Source organism: Dromiciops gliroides, chromosome 2, assembly GCF_019393635.1.
Source record: "Dromiciops gliroides isolate mDroGli1 chromosome 2, mDroGli1.pri, whole genome shotgun sequence".
Lineage (NCBI taxonomy): Eukaryota > Metazoa > Chordata > Mammalia > Microbiotheria > Microbiotheriidae > Dromiciops > Dromiciops gliroides.
The window spans coordinates 264,933,089-264,957,082 of NC_057862.1; the positions used below are offsets into that span (position 1 = coordinate 264,933,089).

The following is a 23,994-nucleotide window of genomic DNA, read 5'->3' on the forward strand; positions in this document are numbered from 1 at the left end:
TCTTGAATAAGGAGAATACTCAATGGGAATAGAAAGGAGTACAGACAGTTCTTACTTCAGGTAAATTGGCATTACACAAACTCGACTTTACTTAAGGAATTCTGAAAGAAATCTGCATTCCACTAAAACATCTATATTAACTTTTCTATACAGTATTGTGCTCTTTATCTCTATTCTTGCCCCTTTGGCTCAGTGTTCCTTGGTTTCCCAACTCTCTCACAACCAAAAACAAAATAAAAAAAATTAAACAAAACCCCTCCAAGTGAAAGCAGAAGAGATGCACAGAGATGGTTCCAACAACACTTTGATCAGGGTTTGGCTTGAGACTTCCATTCCACCCCACCTCCTGCCTGTCCAACCCTTACGTATCTGTCCATCATCCATCTGTAATTGGTTACAACATGTATGTTCCTGGTCCCTATGTTACCCATCCTCTCCCATCCAAACCCACCTTGTCTGCCCCACTATATGTTATTTTTGTTAATTTCCCCATATGGCTGTCCTGAAACATGTGTTCCTACTGCCCTTGCTTATCTGTCTGCAGACCACACATGTCCTTGAATGTACGCTAGCTCTCTCCCTTCATGGCTATGTGGCCCCCTTTCTATCTCTGACCCTCATTTCCTTCCTCACATCAGTAGGCAAATCTGCATAATTTTAAAATTGCTTTACATAAAAGTCTGTTAAATAGTCCTCATATAAATTCTTTTAATTTTATATGTTTTTCTCAGCTGTACATGGTACCTTCACAAAAATTGATCTATACATCTATGCATACTCTTTGATTCAGCAATAGCACTACTAGGCTTTTATCCCTTAGAGATCAAAGAAAAGAGAGAGGAACTTAATCACACAAAAAAATATTCATAGAAGCTCTTTTTGTGGTAACAAAGAATCAGAAAATGAGATGCCCATCAATTGGGAATCATTGAACATATTGTGGTATATGATTGGAATGGAATGCTATATACTATAAGAAACTATAAGAAACGATAAGCAGGATAGTTTCAGAAAAACCTAGGAAGATTTATATAAACTCATGAAAAGTGAATTGAGCAGAACATTGTACAGCAATATTGTAAGAATGATCAACTGAGAAAGACAATGACCTAAGACCTAAGACAATTCCAAAGGATCCATGATGGAAAATGTTCTTCACTTCCAGAAAACTGGTGAACTCTGAATGAGAATCAAAGATTACGGGCTTTCTGGTTTTTGTAAATTTTTTTTTGTATTCTGGATTTGCATTATTTTGTTTGTGTTTTCTTTATCACCATGGCTAATATGAAAATATGTTTGACATGACCTCACATGTGTAATTGAAATCAAAATGATTGCCTTCTTAAGAATGGGGTAGGAGGGGGCGGCTAGATAGCACAGTGGATAAAGCACCGGCCCTGGATTCAGGAGTACCTGAGTTCAAATCCGGCCTCAGACACTTGACACTTACTAGCTGTGTGACCCTGGGCAAGTCACTTAACCCCCATTGCCCCACAAAAAAAAAATGGGGTAGGAGATGGGGCAGCTAGGTGGTGCAGTGGATAGAGCACTGGCTCTGGAGTCAGGAGTACCTGAGTTCAGATCCGGCCTTAGACACTTAACACTTACTAGCTGTGTGACCCTGGGCAAGTCACTTAACCCCAATTGCCTCACTGGAAAAAAAAAAAAAAAGAATGGGGTAGGGGTGAGGAAAACCCTGCCCAAGGCTGCCATGGTTTCACTCAGAGGAATATAGAGAGCTCCAGGGCAGAACCAAAATGGTGGAAGAAAAGCAGTAACCTCTTGGAACTCATGACACAATCACTCCAAAACCTCCAAATCATGCCATAGGACAATTCCTGGAGCAGCAAAACCCACAAAAGAATGTCCTGAAATCATTTTCGAACCAAATATGTATTAGAAGGTCAGAAGGAGGGGGCTACTGTGCCTAGGCAGGAGTGGAGCCCAAACCCACAGTCATACTGACACAGATCCAGTCCTATGCAGGCTGAGCCAGGGAAAGAGACCCCCAGAGCCTTTGAATCAGCTGCAGAGCCATTGTTGTCTGGAACTAAGCTCACGGTCTGGTGAGAAGGATGAACAGTTGACAGGGGAGAAATTACAGGGGTCTCTGCTGGTGCTGAGACTGAACTTGGGTTTCTCACCCCAGGAGGTAGGCTTGAGTAGCAGTGGCCCAGGTTGGGGCACAGGCTTGTCAGAGCTAACAAACACAGCACACAAAGTTTTGCTGTCTGGTTAATTAGAAAGTTGGTCTGAGGTTATCTACAGACCAAGTAACAGGCCAGGTAAGTGAAGAACCTGCCCCTCCTTAAATCATACCACCTGGGACCCCCTGAAGCTTGGGACAGTGCAGCCTGGAAACAGTGTCCCACTTTAAGGACTTAAAAGTCAAGTAAAAGACAAACAAGATGAGAAGACAGAGAAAGGTGAAGACCATAGAAGGTTTCTTTAGTGACAAGGAAGATCGAGGTGCACTCTCAGAAAAAGATAGCAACATCAGGGCTCTTACATCCAAAGATTCCAAGAAAAATATAAATTGGTCTCAGGCCATAGAGGTGCTCAAAAAGGACTTTGAAGATAAAATAATAGAGGTAGAGGGAAAAATGGAAAGAGAAATGAGAGTGATGCAGTAGGGTCATGAAAAAAAAAGTCAACAGCTTGAAAAAGCCAAATTGACCTAATGGAAAAGGAGGTCCAAAAGCTCTATGAAGAAAATCATTGCTTAAAAATTTGGATTAAGCAAATAGAAGCTTATGACTTTATGACAAATCAAGAAACAATAAAACAAATCCAAATAAATAAAAAATATATAGAGCAGTGTGAAATATCTCCTGGAAAATAGATCCAGGAGAGACAATTTGAAAATTTTTGGAATACCTGAAAACCATGATCAAGAAAAGAGCTTAGACATCATCTTCCAATATATTCTCAGGGAAAATTGCCCTGATATTCTAGAAGCAGAAGGTAAAATAGAAATTCAAAGAATCCACCTCCTGAAAAATATCCTAAAAGGAAAACTCCCAGGAGTATTATAGCCAAATTCCAGAGCTCTCAGGTCAAAGAGAAAATATTACAAGCTGCCAAAAAGAAAGAATTCAAGTACTGTGGAGCCACAATCAGGAGAGTGTGATGAAATAAGACCCACCTGGAGATTAATCTAGACTGATTGAATCAAGTGAGAGTGATTAACTGCTGATTAGCCTACTTTAAGTTAACTGGATTTTAATCACACCTTGAGAACACCTTCAGAACCAATGGATTTGGATGATGCCAACCAATCAGCTTGAAGCAGTGTGTAAGGACCGCCTCTGTTCCAGACCTATAAAAAGCTTCCAAAGTTTGCTGGAGAGAGTTCCTGATTAAAGAATTTTGGAGGAGGACTTGAGGAAGAACCCAACCAGGCTGGAACTCTAGGCTAGGTAGGACTTCTTTTTCTTAACTTTCTGAACTCTTTGTAAATATCTGTATGCTTTAATAAATGTTTAATGCCCAAAGACTAGTGCTGAAGCTTCTAATTTAAGGAGACCACAATTTAGATTTTAAACATCACTATAACACAAGATCTAACAGCTTCTACATTAAAGGATCAGAGGGCATGGAATATGATATTCCAGAGGGCAAAGGAATTGGGATTACAACCAAGAATCACCTATCCAGCAAAACTGTGTGTAATCTTTCAGAGGAAAAATAAGACTTCAATGAAAAAAAGAGGACTTTCAGGTATTTGTAATGAATAGACCTGAACTGAATGTAAAATTTGACTTTCGAATACATGAAAAAGAAATTAAGAGGTTAAACTATTTACATTCCTACATGGGAAGATGATACTTCTAACTCATAAGAACTTTCTCAGTATTAGGGCGGATGATAGAAATAAATTTAGACAGAAGGCATGGGTGAGACTTGATTATGAAGGTATGATATCTGCAAAGTATTTATTTTTTGTCTATTTTTTTGTATGAGGTGGTTGGAGTTGGGTGACATGCCTAGGGTCGTGCAGTGGGTGAGTGTCTTGTGTCTGAGCCCAGATTTGGGCTCAGGTCCTCCTGGGTCCAGGGTGGATGCTTTGTCCACTGTGTCACCTAGCTGCCCATGATGACATCTTTAGGATAGAATTGAGGGGTGAGAGGACTACACTGGAGGAGGGGGAAGGGGAGATGTGGGGTGAAATCCCACATGAAAGAAACAGGAAAAGGCTTATGGAGTGGGGGGAGAGATAGGGGAGGAGCAAGGCAGTAAATGAACTTTACAATCATCAGAATAGGCTCAAAGACCTTAATCTCATCAGAGTTGGCTCAACATACACATTCAATTGAGTGGAGTAATCTATCTAACCCTGCAGGAAAATAGGAGGGGAGGGGGATAAGGCAGGAGGGGAAAAGAAGGGAGGGCAGATTGGGGGAGGAGACAATCAGAAGCAAATCCCTTTTAAGGAGGGATAGGGTAAAAGAAAATAGATAATAGAGTAAATATAATGGGGAAGGGGATAGGATGGAGGAAAACAGTTAATAAGAGTAATTGTGAAAAAGAGAAAATGGGGGAAAAAATTGTACAAAAAGTATTTATAGCAACTCTTTGTGGTGACTAAGAATTGGAAATCAAAGGAATGGGGAATGACCAAACAAGCTGTGGTATATGATTGTAATGGAATATTATTGTGCTATAAGAAATGACAAGCAGGATGATTTCAGGAAAACCTGGAAAGACTCATATAGACTGATGTATAGTGAAGTGAGAAGAACCAGGAGGACATTGTGCACAGTGACAGCAGTATTGTTCTATGAGCAATTGTGAATGACTTAACTACTCTCAGAAATACAATGATCCAAAACAATCCCAAAGGGCATACTATCCACCTCCAAAGAATTGAAACACAGACTAAAAAAAAAAGAGTATTTGTGGATTGTACATATATAACCTATTTCAGATTGGTTGATATCTTGTGGAGGGGGAAGAAAAGGGAGGGAGGGAGAAAAATTTGGAACTCTAAATCTTATAAAAACGAATGTTGAAAACTACCTTTACATGTAACTGGGGGAAAAAAGTATATAGACATGATTTTGTAAAACTAATGGACCAAATTATATCATCTTGGATTTTGATATTGAAGTCTTAACCAAGACTTATTTGTTAAGTAAATGCAACATTTACTTTTCTATTAATTCTCCTCCAAAATGCCCTGGTATTGCTCCATAATAAACCTAACATACAAATCTGTCATTTATAAGTAAAGCTGACTAAACTTCAAAAACAAAAGAATGGGATAGGGAGAAGGGAGAAGGAGAGAATTTTGAAGTCAAAATTTTTCAAAATTACTGTTAAGAATTCTTTTCTATGTAGAAAATATTTTACAAAATAGTTTTTTTTAAGTGGATAAAAAGCTGTGACAGAGAGTGGTATTAAAAGGAGAAAACATTTCCTTTGGTTTCCTCATCTATAGAATGAGGAGGCTAGACTCTATGGTCCCTTCCAGCTCTAAATTTTATGATTACAGGATTCTATGTGTGGTTAGTTATGTGCAAAGGGATTTCAGAAGGACATAAACATGCTGTGGTGCTTCAGCTATCAGGAATCTAGAGAACTGGTAGCCAGGTTCTTAGATATCACTAAGAAGGCAAACATAGGAGAGTCCCCTAAGTTTGGACTCAATGCCCACATTGATGTCTGGCTACCTGGCACATGGCTTTTCTTGGTAAGTTCAGCTTCTCCCTCCATGTCTCTGTAATACTGGTCCCAGAGCAGTAGCCACAGGGGCTTGAGATCCCTCATACATACCAACATCCACACCCACACCCATTTTCTTTGTGGAAACCTCCATCTCTTACCTTCTGTGACCTCATTCTCACAAAAGCCCCATGAGACAGACCATGTATAGAGAAAAAGGGAACTGCCAGGACTCAAATGCCCCATTGGGTTTCAATCCCATTTTTAGACAGTGAGGCAATGATGTGGAGCTGTTTTCACACCTCTCCTACTAACTCTTGGAAAGGGGAAACTGATGACTGATTAAGGCAGGAGGGCCTAGCTGACAGTGGCGCTGCAAACCCATAGCGATGGAGAAAACTCAGTGCAGTCAGGACCCTTCCTGATATGTCATTCTTCACCTAGATCCAGCCTCAGTCCTCAGTCCCATCCATTTGGAAAAGCTCTTGGGTAAGTCAATTAGGTAAGTTTGGGCAGACTTGCCCCTTTTTTCTCTTCTAATAGAGAGCAAAGAGAAAAGGGCATTTTTGTAGAGTGGTGTGAGTAGACTGTGGACATCAGTCACAACAGACTTAGTTCATGGGAAGGACATTCAGGTGGATACTGGTGTGTGGGACAGAGAATGAAGTTAAGAAGTCAGGGGTTCTGGCACTTAAGTGAGTGGAGGATTAAAGGTAAATTTTGTATTGCCATGTCCATGGCAATGGACAAGATTCCATGGAATAGACAAGATTCTAGTTCTGAGGGGTCAGGAGGTAAAGATAGGATGGCAGACAAGAGTAAAGGGTTGTGGACTGAAATACAAATGCTAAATTCAAAAGGTCCAAGGAGGTCCAGACAGAGCAGAGGACAATTATGGACATTCACCAGTGACAAGGGATATAAGACAGAAGGTGCAAAAATGCAGAGGTCTACAGACCAGTCTGCAGACCAGGACTTAGAGTCCAGAGCTTAGAGAGTCTTGGCAAGTAATGAGTACAAGAATTGTGAGGAGGTAGCGATACAAAGCTTGAGCTAAGAATAGAGGTGCTAACCAGAAATAAGAGGGATATAGGATGCCCAGGAATCCCTGGGCTGAGCAAGAAGAGAACACAGGGCAAGAAGAAGGGGTCTGAAGTTAAGAGTCTAAAAGAAGGAGGGATATAATTTGAGCTGATGGAGATCATCTACACTAAGCTGCTCTAAGATTCAGGGGCTACGTTAAGGGAAATGGAGTCTAACATGACAGAATATCCAGGCTGGGCTGGGAAAGGTATAAGATGAAATATGGGAAAGGAGAACAAGAACTAGAGAGGAAGAACCCAAGAACAGAGAGAAATATCCAGAGATGATCTGATTGGGAATGTTGATCATAATGGACACAGAAATTGAGAAATCAAGGGCATAAGACCCAAGAAAATCAGGGTCCTAGGAGATGGGGGTTATTAAGATACAAGAACTGATGTGGACATAGGAGCTAACAGGAGTAGGGTTATATGAACTGAAGGGGTTAGTGATAGAAAAACTAAGGGCATGGAAGCATACCATACTAGGGGTACAGGGACTAAAAGAACAGGTCCTTGAGGGTCAGAAATCTCAATTCAGCATAGCTTACACTAGCTAAGGTGCAAAGGTAGAATAAGGGAAAATAGAAGGACAGAGGGGGTGCTGCAAGGTGCTACAGGAGCATAGGGAGAAGGTATTCAGGAACTGAGCCTGCAGATCTTGGTAGTATTAACAGAGTATGAACTAAAGGACCAGGTAGCAGAGGATTCCTTGACCAGGATGCTCTGGAGCCCAGAGCATTTGACAGGACAGAATTTAGAAGATGAAGTGAGCTTTGAGGCTAGCCATGAAGTGGAAGAAGTCATAAATTCTGGCAAGCAGGTCTGGGGGATCAGTGAGCCTGGAAGTAGAAGTCAGAGCAAGGAGGTGCTAAGAAAGCTATAGGAATAGAAGTATGGACTCAAAAGAGGGGGAGGGTAAAAGATGAATAGTTAAGAGGAAGATGTAAACTTACCAAGAATAGGAAATGAGCTATAAGAAACTGCAGTAATAGAGCTGTCTGGTAGAATAAGTACTGCAAGAAGAGGACTTAAAATAGCAGGAGGTATGGCATCTGGGTCAGCAAAGCAATGGGGCATGTATTTGGAAGAGTATTTGGGAGTTAAACTAGGAGAGAGCCCATGGCATGAAAGATGGAGCTGAAAAGCTGGACAAATACAGGAAGATATGATGAAAGGAACAAAGTATGAGATGGCAGGAGTCCCGGAGCCTAAATCCTAGGTGATTCAGAGTCTGACAGTGGCAGAATTAAGGGTTTTGTCTGAAAGGAGTAAGAAGTGCCAGAGGAAATAGTGGGTAATGAAGAGATGAAAGGAGCTGACCCAATGTTAGAAACTACAGAGTCCAAGAGAGGGACAGAAGAGCTGAGGGTGAGAGAGAGAAGGAAAGAAGTAAAAGGAATGGGAAAAACAAGGAAAAAGAAAACAAGTGGTCACAAGTACAAGGACTGAGCTAGCTAGAGGCACAGGAACTGAGAATACCTGACTACCAGGAAAGGAGGGGGACAGCCAAGGAGTCATGGAGAAAAGAGCTCAAGTACGGGAATTTGGTAGTATAAAGCAACACAAGGAAGAGGAAAGAGATCAGGTGCTGTGGAGAGAACCGCAGAGGCTGATGAAGTAGTATTCAGAGATAAGGCCTGAAGATCATGGAAATGCTGAAAACTGAAAAAAGCAGAGTGAAGGAGAAGTGGGGTGAAAGGGGAACTCAGCTATGAAAGGGCAGCTTTGCTTTAGGTGCTCAGATAAAGAAAACAGGAATTGGGCTGGGAGAGGAATGATGGAACAAGGAGCACAGGAGCTTGAGGGGACAGCTGAGACTAAAGAGACAGAGTCTGAAGATATGAGAAAAGAAGGGGAGTGAACTCTAAAAGGGACCTAGAACCGACTTCAAAAAAGACATAGAGGAGAGGGAAGAATACTGAAGAGCTGAGCATCTAGCTGGCAAGAGGATGAAGGTCTGGGGGGTTGAGAGTGTGCCCGAGGCTGAGGGAGAGAAAATATCAGACTTAGAAAGGAGTATAGATGCCCTAAGAAGAATGGCAATGACAGAGGAGCTAAAAGTTCTATGGTTAAATGCCTAAACAGCCAGAGTAAACAGGACATGAACTTGTAAGGATAAATGTGTCCAGGACAATTCTGGCCATTGTATCCAGAGCAGGCTGCTGCAGGACATAAGGACTGGGCACCAAAGAGAACTAAGGTTCCAAGGGGGACAGAGCTTAAGAACTGAGCTGGGAGGGGTGTGAGGAATAGGGAGCACAGAAAAATAGGAGACATAAGATCTGACAAGGCAAGCTTTATTGTTGCCATAACAACCAGATCCAGAGTTTTAGCTCAGGACAGGTCTCTCCTCTCCCTGCACTATCATTACTGGGAAGCTGGGAAGCTTCTGAGAAGAAGAGGTCGGAGCTTATTGTGCTAAAATACCAGTAGTATCAGCCTATGGAATACAATGCCTACCAGGGTACTAAGCACAGCTGCCTCCCCCAAATTCCTTAATCTAGTTTAATGATATCACCTCTCTGCAACATCCAGGCTCTTGACTGGTCTTTCTGATTTCAAGTTGCATGTCCCTTTGATCAAGATTTCATCTCTTTAAGAATGGGGGCTAGAGACCATGGGTCAAAATTTTACAAGGCCCATACCTCCCTAAGGATAGCAACCAGCATAGAAGGGAGAGGGGGCAGCTGAGCTGGCATGCAGGCAAAGGCCATAAGGACTAAGAGCACAAGAGATACAAGAGATACAAGAGATATTGGAGCATGGAACCCAGAGCTGAGGAACAAGGGACAATGGGGTCAAAATGGCACAGTATTAAGTGAACAGGTTTGTGAGGACAAGGCTGGGAGCAATAGGTGCTCCAGAGTTGGTGAGAAGAGAGCAGAGACCTGAGAGGCCCCATACAATCTAGAAACAGCCCCTGGGATGAGCTGGCACATTACACAGCACAGGAAATGAGGGAAGTTAATAATAGTAACTAATACTTATATCATGCTTTAAAGTTTGCAAGCATTTTACATATATTATCTTATTTGAAGCACAGCAAATTCAAGATACTACTATGGGTACTATGAATATTCTTATCCCCTTTTCTTACAAATTAGAAAACTCAGGGAAGAGTGTGATTATAGTTACCCAGCTTATCAGAGATGGGATTTCAGTCCACTTTTTCCTGATACCAATTCTAACTGTTCACTTTGCCACAATGTTTCAAGACATGATTAAAGGGTCAGGACCCAAATTTGAAAAGGACAAAGAGAACAGAACTGAGGGCAGAACCGAGGTTACAAAGGAGGGTACAAGCTGATAAGATGGCAGGCTAAGGAGGAAAGGGATCTATAGATGATAAGAATCTACAAGGCAGAGTACTCTAAACTAAGAGGAAAGACTTCATTAATATCTTCCACTCCTGTACCCTATCCCAGAAAAGACATGTGGAAACTCTGGTCTAAAGCTTCCATGTGTCAGGTAGGGAGACACAAGACTTTTCCCTGGTGAGATATGGTTCAAGGTCAAAACAAACACCAGCTCTTGTGCTAGGACTGATAGTATCAAAGGCTTGAAATCTGGAAAAGGCCTTAGTTTTAACTGTAGTTTTAACTTAATTTGTAATTTAAATATGCAATTTGACAACATTTTACCAGTGAGGAGGTAGGGATTCAAACCCAGGTATTCCCAAATCTTGTGCTCTTTCCATAAAATCACTCTTGCCTCCCAGTGTAAGAGCTGAGAAAACTCCCAGGGCAGGATAAGGACAACTTTTCCTAGCCCACCAGAACATACCACTACTGAAGGCCCTGCTAGCCAAACAGCACAACTGCAAGATATGACCATCTCCTCTTCCAAGAGGATTTGAAGAGAGGAGGCTAGAAATTAAGATTAGTAGTTAAAGATTGCTCTACAAGAATGGAAGGAAGCTATTATTTACTACCAGGTCACAGCTCCTGGTAGTCAATACAAAAGGAATAACTGAAGGAAGGAAAAATGGGTTCATACTGGTGCTTCTATGACAAAGTCTATCTCTATCTTCTTTTTTAGCCAGCTCCACAGCTCCATCTGTCTTTCCCCTGACACCCAATTGTGCCCAAGAAACCTCCTCCCAAGTAGCTCTGGGCTGCCTGGTGTCAGGCTACTTCCCTGAGCCTGTGACGGTGACATGGAATTCAGGGGCCATCTCCAGTGGAATCCAGACCTATCCTTCTGTCCTCCAGTCCTCAGGACTCTACACCTTAAGCAGTCAGTTGACAGTTTCTGCAGATGCTTTGTCCAAGCCATACATCTGCAATGTGGCCCACCCAGCCACATCCACCAAGATTGACAAGAAAATTGGTGAGAAGAAAGGGGAATGAACAAAGGGAAGAGGGTGGGCATTTATAGTTTTAGAGATCTGTGGGGATGGGAGAGGATAAAGATAGGGCAACAGTCACATGTGGTTTAAAAAAAAGCCTCCAGACTAGGAGAAGAGTCATTCTGGGAAAGGTAGAAAAGCTATAAATATAGAGACTTGGGCGACTATTGACCAAGGAGATCCTATAAAATGTGGAGGTTAAATTATGCTTCCTCCTGTCCCGGGGCACATAAAATTAATATAGTTCTAGATCCTGAATAATAATAATAATTATTATTATTAATAGATGACCTTTATATAGCACTCAACAGTGTTCCAGGCACTATGCTAAGTCCTTTATAACTATTTTCCCATTTGATCCTCACAACCACCCTGCAAGGTAGGTGCTATTATTATCTTCATTTTACAGATGAAGAAACTGAAGCAAAAAGAAGTTAAGTGACTTACCCAGGGTCACACAGTAAGCATCTAAGGCCAAATTTAAACTCAAGTTTTCTTGATTCCAGGCCAGGGGCCTAATCCACTGTGCCACTAGCTAGATGCCTAACTAGCTGGCAGAGAAAGTTTGTAATTTCTTGGCCTACAAATCTATGAGTTTCAGCAATTTGGCTTCAGTATGAAAAGACTGTGACAATAGATGCGAATTCCTTAACACCTCATCATGTTCTTTCCTAGAAGAATGGTAATGGAAAAAAAGATCACTTAACAAATAGCTAGATAGTAATTGTTCCACTGTTGCTTCTGAAACTTACTTGTTATGTGACCATGGGTCACATAACAGTTCCACATCTTTAAAATGGGGAGAATAGCACCCCCTCATTGTGAGAATGTTTTCATAAATTCTGTCTTTTCCAAACCTTTTCCCTTAGTAAATATCCTTTCATAAGCTAATTAATGGCAATTAGCATTGGGCATTAGTTAATAATTAATTATTTGGGATTAACTAATTAGTATTGATTAGCATTGGAGAATACACAAGATAGGGGATCATGAGTAATAGTATTAGAAGCTACAATTAGCTCAGAATTGCTACTTCCTTAACATGACCTTGGGCAAGTTACCTCTTCTCTCTGGGTCTCAGTTTTCTTTCCTGTAAAAAGAGCACACGTCTCCTAGAATTCTAAGGGAAGGAATAGTCAGTCATTTTCTGGAGGAAATATTATAATAGCACCTGCCCTACAGGGAGATTTGGAAGATCAAATGGGATTCAATGTAAAGTGATTTTCAAACCTTAAAGTTCTATAAATAGCGGCTGTTACTTTATTTGGTCTCTGGCAAATCCTATCCTCCCCACTGCTTCATCTCTCCCTGAATGCCTGAAAGCAAGTGTCCTGGCTTATGTCCTCTTCCTGAGTTCCGGAGGTAGGGAAGTCTCACCACTCACCAAGTCAACCTTGAATTCTCAGTCCATGCTGAGAATTCTCTATCCTTCCTTCTAATTTCCCAACCTAGACCTTTCCCTGATGATCCTCTGGCCATTACTATTATATCTAGAAAAGTAACTCCTCATCTCCATATCACAAGAACATAGGTTGAGAGTTGGCAGAGACATCTTTTTTCAGCCCCTTCTTTTTGTAGAAAAGAAAACTGAGGCCAAAGGAAAAGAGATGACTGGCCAGAGCCCATCTTAGTAGCTACTATTAGTAAGTAGCAGAACCAGAACCTGAACCCAGATGCTCTTTCCAATATTCTAGGCTGCCTAATTTAACTTAACCTGTAATACTATCCAATTCCCCCTATAGGCATCTGTTCTTCTATAGGCAATTACTTTGACAGACATTTACACTAAGTTACAAATTATTAAAAATGAGGGAGATTGGGTAGCGAGTCAGAACCTTTGCAAATTCAGGCTGATGGTCCCAGTGTTTAGATGGGAAATTCTACCTCTAGATTTAAGTATAAAACTTATACAACAACTTTTCTCTTTTTCAGAAACCAAAATTCAGCCCTCAGAGTGTCTATGCTGCAAATGTCCAGGTATCAGGGGAGGGGAGGTCACAGGGAGGTGCTCAGACTCCCTCCATGGAACTGCTAAGCACTGAGCAGGAAACCAACCAGGGTTGCCAGGGCAAAGGTGGGGAAGAGCTGGAATCCCAGGGCAAGCAGCTTCTTGGGAACAAGAATACGTGCTCAGTTTAAAATCTTTTATGATATTGGGGGACAAGATTGAAAAATAAGGCATCGAAGGGGTAAGGCTATGCCCTGTAGAAGGACTCTTAGGGAAGATATTGAGGGTTTTCCAACAAATGGCCATGACTGTAGAGTGGCTGTGACCCCTACAGGTCTTGTGGGTATGAACCCTTCAAGTCCAGTCTGAGAGACAAGCACTCTAAAAAAGACCTAGAGTTCTTAGCGAACTTAATATAAATATGCATTATGATACCATAGCTACCAAACCACTGCAATCTCAAGCTACACTGAAAGGCAGTCCAGGACCAGGGAGGTGGTAGTCTCACCTTTGGAGAACTGAACACACATTCCATTTTTGTTGCCACATTTTAGGAAGGATAATAATAAGGAGGAGAGCTACCACAATGGTAAAGGAATTCTGTTGTACCAGATGAGAATGGAGTAAAAGAACAGGGGATATTTATCTCAAAGAAGAAAAGGCTTTTGGGATGGGGAAAGGGGAGAAAGGGAGACATATGTGTCTTCAACTATTTGAAAGGCTGTCATGTAGGAGAGTGATTAGGCTTCTTCTGCTTGGTCCCAGAAGGCCAAGAGGAGCTATGGTTAAATTGGTAGAGTTTAATTTAGTCTGGATTAAGGAAAAACTTCCTAATAGGACTGAAAGTCTTCAAGGCACAAAAGCCTGTTGGACTCTGGGGTCCCTTCTTTTTTTTGTGAAGCAATTGGGGTTAAGTGACTTGCCCAGGGTCACACAGCTAGTAAATGCCAAGTGTCTGAGGCTGGATTTGAACTCAGGTCCTCCTGAATCCAGGGCCGGTGCTCTATCCACTGCGCCACCTAGTTGACCCTCTGGGGTCCCTTCTAAATCAGATTCTGTAGTCCTGTGAGAATGAGATGAGCATGCAGGTAGATTTTGGGGACAAATATGAAAACTTTGTATGATCAATTAGGAGTCCCCAAAAGAGTCTAAGTACATTATGCATTGGGCCCTGGGAGGTTTGTGACTAACATCTGTCTTCTTTCAGATTGTGATTTTGGTGGACCTTCTGTATTTCTCTTCCCACCAAGCCCTAAGGATACCCTCACATCCTCAAGAACCCCTAAAATCACCTGTGTGGTGGTTGATGTGAGTGATGCATCAGGTGTTGAAATTACCTGGTTCAAAGGTGATAAAGAAGTTGAAAATCCTAAACCAACACAGAAGAAACTAAACAATGGCACCTCGCAAGTGGTCAGCACTCTTCCTGTAGCCCACCCTGACTGGCTGAATGGCGTTCATTACAGCTGTAAAGTTGATAATAAAGAATTACCATTTCCTGTGAAAAAGGTCATCTTCCACACTCAGGGTAAGAAGATTGGACTTCTTGGAGTCACAGATGGGACCAAGCTTATCCTTAGCCCTAATGCCTTTTTCTAAGAGGTCAGGAACTCTATTACCCCAAAGAAATTGCAACTTGTCTCAACTTCAGGATGTAGTGGAAAGAGCACTACTAGATTTGTTGTCATATGATCTGGTTTCAATTCCTCTTCTTAGCACTAAGCTGTAACCATCTATCACTAACTAGGCCTTAATTAGTTCATCTATAAAATGAGATCCTTTCCAACTCTCCAATCCTATGATCCTATACCCATACATATATATGTATATGTATGTTTATCTGTACATGTATCTCTATGTGTGTGTGTGTGTGTGTGTGTGTGTGTGTGTGTGTGTGTGTGTGTGTAATGTGCCTAATCCTCCTGGGTACAAAGTACTGAGAGGTACAAATGAGTCAGTTTTATAAACAAGGGCACTGAATTTCAGGCTGATAAGTTTCTTAGCCTCACAGATGGCCAAATCTACCCGTCCTTATTCCCAGATAAGGGCTTTTATCCCTAGAGACTGTAGCCTTTTACAGACTCTGAGCAGGGAAGAATTTAATCAATGACATACTGAGAACCAGGAAAGAATGAGATAGACAAAAGACAAATTGAAATTCAAGAAAAACTTCCATGTAGGGGGGTTGTGGTGGTGTTTGAGGGGGAGGCTAAGGGGAGGAAGACCTTTATCTTTTTGCATGGAAAACTACTAAATCAAGTTATACTTACTCCTTGCTTCCAATGTTTCCCCATTAGTCAAAATACCCTATGTCTCTCTCTTCATAAGCTTGAGAGAACATCTGGTTTCAAAGGTGAAAAATGCTTGATCAGGAAAGAGTAAGGTCATTCCTCTGTGGGAGAGTTTGTCCCTGTGAGCAGGGGAGAATGTGTCTTCAGTGGGGTAAGGAGGCAAAGAAAGAATTAAGAAAAGTCAACACTCAAGATTCCAAAATAAAGGGAACTGAAAATAGAAGAAGAGTCAAGGAAATACATGGTGTAACCAGCAGGGAGCTCAATAAAGTACAAAAATAGTAAGAGATCTTGTGTCTTGGGGGTGGGAAGAAAGAGTTATATGATAACATTTTAGTTCATTTAGCTCCCAGAGTCTGTTCATCCACAATACTGTAGCAGAAACACCTGGCTTCCCCAGTGTGTTTTCTTACTTTTTTTTTTTACTTATGTTTTCTTACTTTTTTTTGCTTACATTTTCTCCTCTTCCCAAAGGTGACAAAAAGAAGCCTGATATGTATGCCTTTGGCCCACATCTTGATGAGTTGAAGCATAAAGATACTGTTACTCTTACGTGCCTCATAAAAAATTTCTTCCCTCAAGAAATTGTTGTTGAATGGCAAAGCAACAACAATCCAGAGTCTGAAGATAACTATTCCACCACCTCACCAATAAGGGAAGGGAACACCTTCTTTGTCTACAGCAAGCTCACTGTGAAGAAAACAAAATGGCAAGAGAATAACTCCTACACCTGCATGGTCCTGCACGAGGCCTTACCGAACTATGTTTCCCAGAGGACAATCTCTGCATCCCCGGGTAAATGAGAGAGCAAAGAGAAACACACGCGCACACACACACACACACACACACACACACACACACACACACTTCCCATCCCCTCCTCCAAGGATAGACAGTTTGGAGCACCTCCCTGTCCACTTCTTTCTTCCCACCATGGGGCCTTCCCTCCTTCACATTTTCCATGGTCTGGTGATGGAAGCTCCACATGTAAATTGTAAATTTATCCTCAAGCAAAGCAATAAAACACCCAGCACTCTATCTGGAATCTTTCTGACTGGACTGGTTCTTTCCCTGGGAAGGTATTAAGGAAGGGGAAGCATTGTCCACTCCTGCCTCTGGCACCAATGTTAGTAGTCATGGTCATCAATGAACACAGTCCAGAAATTTTTCTCACAAAAAAAGAGGAAGAATTGAACTCATATCTCATATCTCATCCCACTGAACCTCAGTAAGAGTTCTTTTGGTGTAAAAAGGACCTGTATGGAGTCTATCACTACTGCCACCCAGGGACTCATGTTACAAAGATCACAGGGCTAGAAACAAAGAGTGAAAAGGAACTCAATGTATTAAGGCTAAGCGCAACAGGCATCCATGAAGATTTTATTAGAGAGCAATTTGTGCATTAAAACTAAAAGGTATAAGATATCACCCTAGCCCCAAGGAGAATATAGACATCTTAGAGTGAGTCATTCCCCTAGCCTCAATGCTTCAACCCTATCTCCTTCTCCCCACCTCTAGGAATTGGGCCCAGGGGTTTACAGAGCCTTGTGAGTGGTATGCTATAGAATGACTAGAAGGGCTCACCAAATAATTATGATCTCACAATTTTATTATTTGTGAATATGAATTAGGATAATGTGTCCTGGTGAAGACAGTGAGTTTATGAGTGTGACTATGAATTTATGTGTCTGTTGTGTGTGTTCATGTGTATAAAATACATATTTGGCATTATATAGATAAAATTTAGGTATTTGAGTGAATTGTTTTCAAACTGTTGGCTATATAGACTGGGACTTATTGGATTAGTATACAAATGTGTTTTTTCATCAATTGGGATGTGAATTTATAAGTCATCTTTTATATTTGTGTGAAATGCCTCCTCTATGTGACAAGTAACCCTTCTCCTCTCAGCTGGCAGGCTATGGTCCCAATTTTCTTTTTCCCCTTAATGAAATAACTCACTCTTCTCTTCACACCCAGACATCCCACAAAACAAAATATGTGTGGGATAAAATAAGTAAGAGGATTACTAATTGCAATGTACTAACGTACAATTCACATTTACTAGTTACACTCAGTTTTCACCCCCATGCTCTGCAAAGTCATGCAGACTGTGAGATGACTGATACCAGCCTGAAGCCTGGGCTTTTAGCCTGAAGTCTCAAACTGAGCCTCTCAACTCTTCTCACCTATTTAATATTCTTTTGGGCCCAATTCACATACCCCAAGAATAACACACACACACACACACATACACACACACACACACACACATATATACACATATAATGTATACACAAGTTGCACTCACATATGAACCATAAACACAGTTACTCATATTTAGATACAAACATTATCTCACACACACACACATTCATTCACACAGGCAGATGAGTACATGTATACACACAGACAAAAATTCAATATCCCTGCATACCCCAAAATAGAATAAAATCATCATGGATAAGAGATATTAAAATAGTTCACTTGAAAACACACCAATTCAAATACAATATTATATATTCTCACTCATACAAATCCTCAAAATTAAAAGACACACAACATATGATTGCTCAAGATACAATACAGAATACATAGATGCATTCTCACTAACAAATCACATAGACTCATTCTTAAAATCAGCAGTCAGATGCACCCAAAACAGAAACATTCCTACTTTCAAAATTATACTTATTTACACTCACATTTATGTTCACACTGACATTCACAGACAATTCAAAATTTTCCTCATAATCATAATCAAACATACAGGCATGTACACTCATTGATTGATTGTTATCTTATTTATTGAGTCATTCTTATCTTTCAGTTAAATTCTCAATTGTGCTTATTCTGACAGACCCCAAAACACTCATATTCACAGTAAGATACTCACACACATTCACATTTATCCACACATATACACTCATTCTTAAAATCAGATGTTCACCTTTCAAGTCAACTCAGTTCTATAAAAATTTATTAAGCACATGACATATGGAAAATCCATGTACACATTCATATACTCTCAGACTCAAAAAAAAATACTGACCTCAGTCATGTCCAGTTTTAGTCCAGTGTAGTGTCTCTTAAGGGGAGGATCCTCAAGGGACATGCTAGGAAGGCTGCCTCACCTAAGAACTTTCTGGAACTGTAGTCTTGCCCTCCTATAAGAAGCTATTCTGGAATAGCCTCATAATCAGATTGGCTATCCAAGCCATCAACCAAACCCCAATCCTAGCCCCTGAAAGGACAAGTGGAGAATAGAAAAAGAATAGGAATGACTAGATCAAGGGATTGGTCAAGGGATGATCTTTGGTATTGACCCTTGGAAGAACTCAACTAAAATGAGGAACAAGAAAAGAAACAAGAATAAAGGATAGACCCACAAGTCAGTTTCAAGGAGGAGAAAGCAGCACATTCTCTAGACATAGAATAGCCCACTGAGAATAAGTAGAGACCTTGAAAACCCATCTCTATTTCTTCCAAAGAAACAAAGTAACTCCTAATAGGATTGCCCATAGGATTGGATATTACTTCCTCAGAAGATCCTGTAGAGATACCAGCAGGCAGGAGATCAATGGGAAACCAAGGAGTGGAAACAGAACTCATAAGAATTACTTACAGCAAAACTTTTCCACATATAACCTTATTTTCATTTCTAATCCACCTTTCCCCATTCTAATACTCATTAGCATGTACTTATCTTTATTTCACAATCACAAACTTTTGCCATTCTTATCCCTAACTCCTATCCCATCCACATTACTTTCCAAACTCTTCTCAATCCCTTCTCTTAGACAAAGAGAGGAGTGAAAGTCTGAGAGCCAAATGTGATGTCTCAAGGATTTCCCTGCCCTTAGCCATCCACAGAGAGAGAAAAATCACTGACTTCTCTTCTCCCCTTTACCTCTCCACAGAATTGATACCAGATGAGAACTGTGCTGAGACCAGGGATGGAGAGCTGGATGGACTGTGGACCACAATATCTATCTTTATCACTCTCTTCCTCCTCAGTGTGTGCTATAGTGCCACTGTCACCCTGTTCAAGGTCAGAGAGTCCTATGTATGCTTTCTCCCTTGTTCTTCCTCTGCCAATGTGCCTTCCCACTGTACCATTCATCCCTTCCGATGGGTATTAAGATACAAAGAAACTCTGGGCTGTCAACTCAGAGAGCATAAACCAGATTCCATTGATCAACCCTCTCCTGACCCCATACAGAGGACTTCACTAATCTCTGAGGAAAGGAGACAAGAGAAGACTCCATTTTATCTTCCCCCAGTTCCTCACACTTATCCCCTCTACTGTCTTATGGAAGGGGCATGACTGATAAGGGGGAAAGATAGTGGCTAGGCAAGCCCTTTGCTGAAACCTTGACTTTCATTCCATCCTTTTTTGTGTTATTCTGCAGGTGAAGTGGATCTTCTCCTCTGTGATGGAGTTAAAGCAGCCAATGATCCCTGATTATAGGAACATGATGGGTCAAGGGGCCTAAGAAAGGGTTCCCTGCCCCTCCTTGGAGCTAACTCCCAGAGATAGACTTTAAATGGAGTGAGAGCCCTCACCACAATTTCTTCAAAAAAACAGAAATATCTCCACCTCACAATCAAATTCAGTTTCTCCCTGAACATAGATATTCATGAGTGGTTTCTCTTAATAAGGAACAAAGACTCTCTTCCTCTTCTCTTCCCCAAGTCCAACTCAGGAAAATGGAACCTCCATCTAGCCTCATTCTCTACCTGTTGCCTTTCTCGCATGGGGCCATCAGGGAGAACATGTTCTGCAAAGGAAAAGAGAACAGAAGCTAGAGGGTCCATCGTGAAGGCTGAGGAAGGACCAGCATCATTGATGTACAAGACATAGATGATTCATTCCAACCAAACAGAGTTTCTCCTTTGGTACTTGTTTTATGTAATCTCTATGGTTCACATTTGTCCAAGCCTGCGTCCACACCCTCCCACTTACCTGGCTCAGTAAGAGCTAGGCTATAATGTTATACTCTTTTGTTTAGCGTTACTGGAAATTTCCACAGCTGTGCTTTTATTGCTTCAGAAGTAGTTGTGAGATACTAACATTGTAAAAAATTATCCTCATTGTTAATATGTAAATTATGTCTGCAGGAGATGAGAGTTGGGGGAATGGTCAGAGGTTGAAGCTGGACCAAGATGTATGTGAAATGTCTTCCCAGTACTGAAAATGGGCCCCGAATTTCATGGGAAAAGTGGGTGCCAGAAAGAAAAGAAAGACTAAGGTGATGGCATGAATTGTTCACAAATCAGGCCCTCCCCAGAAATACTTTGGTTGACTGATCATAAGTCAAAGCCAAAGCTAGGGATGAGCTCAAAGGGAAAGAAGCCCTTGTAAATTATGACAATCTCTATGACTAATTAGATTAGGAAAATTTGGGATAAAAATTCTATACTCTTTTACTTCTAAATTCTATTCTCTTTAAATTGTATCCCTTAATTAATAATTAGTAAAGTACTGTTTCAAAAATTTTACTTGATTTTGGGCTACTTAAAGAAGTATTTTTCTCTAACTAAACTAACTAACTAAAACAGGAAAGTTGATGTTTAAATGTTGAATAAATGAATCTGAATATCCCAGGATATAAGAAAAGGCTGGTGGCAGCAAGAAATAATTATTAGAAATACCACCAAGGGGCAGCTAGGTGGCATAGTGGATAGAGCACTGGGCCTGGATTCAGGAGGACCTGAGTTCAAATCCAGCCTCAGACACTTAATATTTACTAGCTGTGTGACCCTGGGCAAGTCACTTAACCCCAATTGCCTCACCAAAAAAAAGGAAGAAATACCACCAATCACCACAGCAAGTCTGAGATTCTAGAGTTTGTAAGGAAAGGGATTTGGTAGGGATGGGGCCAGAGTGGAGGAGTGATTTTCTTTATTTAACTGTCAATGAGGCAATGAAAGTTATATACTCAGAAATTAAGTAGAATTGTGGTTAAAACAACCCAAAACCTTTCACAGAATCAGAAGGCTCCTGATTAGATGAGCATGTCCAAAGCAACAAGTTTATGAACAGTTTACCTTTAGTATTTTTTATAATAGTTTTGAATTTTTCCACATTTGGTTCTGAGGTGCAAACTGAGGAGGATGGGTAGAAGAGAAAACATCAGTCCAGAACACCTCTCTAGCCCTCAGCAATCCCAAGCTACCTCACTGCACAGGGTGCTTCCAGCAAGCATGAGAGTGTTAGAAGGATAATTTAGCAGTCAGTCAATGGAATTGTGGCACCTGCAACAATATAAAACTTGAGATTAGATCCTTGGTGAGGGCTTTTAATGAGTCTGTAAGGACAAGTCCCTCGCTGGCACTCAAAGAGAAGACATAAGCTTGTTTTTCAGTCATTCCAGTCCAACTCTTCATGAGCTCATTTAGGGTTCTCTTGACAAAGATACTGGAATGGTTTGTCAATTCCTTCAGATCATTTTACAGATGGAAAAACTGAAGCAAACCAGGTTAAGTGACTTGCGCAGGGTCACACAGTCGTGTGTCTGAGTCACACAGTAGGTATCTGAGGATGGATTTGAACTCAGGTCTTTCTGACTCTAGGCCTGTTACTCTATCCACTGTCCTGCCTAGTTGCCAACATAGAGGTTACAAAGGAGCATTTAAGTTGCATTTTCAGTCCCTTGGCTTCAACAGCAAGATACTTGCCCTGTGTATTGGAAAAGTTTAAGTGGACAGAACACTATCACAGATCTCATGAGATGAGACTGAATGAATCTTCTTCTTCTTCTTCTTCTTCTTCTTCTTCTTCTTCTTCTTCTTCTTCTTCTTCTTCTTCTTCTTCTTCTTCTTCTTCCCTCTTCCTCTTTCACCCTTAACACTTCTCTGTCCATTGTCCTTCTGCTTCATCCCCCACCCCACATTGAACCCAGAAGACAAAATAGTGGTGGAGGAGGAGTGAGAGAGACCTCAAAATCCCAATTCAATTTTTTTAAACAAATTTTGTAAGCACCATAGGTCTCCATGCTTTTCCCCTCCTCTAACTCGTCATTGAACATCCCAGAAAAGCTCTGTCTCTCCTGCCAATTTACATTAAATTTTATCATATTGGATCCTAGCAGGTACCAGTTTGTTTTAAATGGAGTATAGATGTAACCAAGCCATCTTGATTGTGATTTTGAGATACTGTCTATTTTCCTGTTCTCCCCTGAAACTTTTCCCCCACTAACTTTTTTAACCTCCTCAGAAGGAACATATAGACAATGTCTGGTTTGCTCCCATGTGGCGAAACTGGTAGAGTGAAGCCATTCAACTGTCATAAAATGAGAGAACTTTCCACTCTCCTCTCAGTTGTCCCGTTCCCCATTATCTTTATATCCATCTTTATAACCTCACTCTCTAATGCTAAACAGTGGAAAGGATATTTAATCATTTTAAATTATTACTGCCATTAAACAAATAGATGCTTTATCTCAAAAATAAAAAAAATAAAGACACTCCAAACTCCTCTAAAGAAGATATAGTTAGATAGCCAGCTCTCTGGGAACTCATCTCCTTGTGTGAGAGGTAATTGTGATATGAACCATAAGAGTTTGTATAAAAGCTACATAAGGAAAGTATTATTAACTTCAATTTTTAGATTAGTAAAATGGAATTCAGAGGTTGAATGACTTTCCTGAGCTCACATAAATAAAAGAGACAAGTAATTTCCACTACTTAATAAGTGAAACCTTATAATAATGCCTAAACAAGCCTCTTCTTGGACAAAAGAAGCAAAGAACAATGAATGTTGAGAGTTATGAGGATTGTTATCTAACAACTGGGCATCAAGGGTTCCTGCTACTCATAAAATGAGGGGAGCTGGGCTTCAACCACAACCAGGGAAAAAGTTGAAGCTGAGAAAGTATAAGGAGGGATGGAAAGGAGGGGCTTTTTGAAAACAGTAGGGCCTTTGGAAAGCTCACCTTGGTGAAGCTAAAAGGACTTGACAAAAAATCAAGACTCCTAGGAAGCTGTAAAGCTCACTTAATAGGCAATAAAAATATGGTATTCAGTCAATAAATGTGTTAGGCCTTGAAAACAGAAGTACAAAGAATGAAACAATCTCTACTTTTGATGAAATTGCAGCAGGAAAGTAATTAGTGCTCTGGTTCATTTGATTTTTTTCCTATCTAAAGCTTTTACATATAGAAAAGGAAATTGGTATATAATAATATATTTAGTTAGAGCAAATATTTGTCTAGAGTCCAATAAAATTGTGTTCATGACAATATCTTCCATAAGAAATAACAATGAAACTTTTATCCATTGACTACTACTACAAGTGCTGGTACATATATGTCGAAACCCCAGTGTCATTTCAGACTTTACTGGTTGAAACCCAGGAAGTTAAGAAAGCTAAGGAGTCAATAGGGTCAAAAGGCTCAAGGCCTACAAATAAGATCTAAGGATCAAAGATGGTTTTGAAATAAGTAAAAGGAAAAAGTCTTAGTTCCAAAAGGAAAATCTCCTAAACTAATTCGAAAAGAGATGACAGAGAGTCATAAAGTACATAAAGTGTGGAGGATTATTTTGAAAATAAAATTTCATATGAGAAGGTGATCCAGTTAGCACAAACCCAAAGCAAATGTCATGTTATATTTTATGGGGATATTTCATTTCAATTAAAACAGCCTAAGGTTTCTT

General features: G+C 40.6%; 1 gene segment (V, D, J or C); it reads left to right on the plus strand.

The window, feature by feature from the left end:
* Positions 1–5,679: 5,679 nt before the first annotated feature.
* Positions 5,680–16,381, plus strand: LOC122738697. The segment is given in 6 exon segments: positions 5,680–5,692; positions 6,109–6,153; positions 10,788–11,078; positions 13,030–13,074; positions 14,253–14,573; positions 15,811–16,381. Coding segments are annotated over 6 exon segments (1,044 nt in total).
* The last annotated feature ends 7,613 nt before the right edge of the window (positions 16,382–23,994 follow it).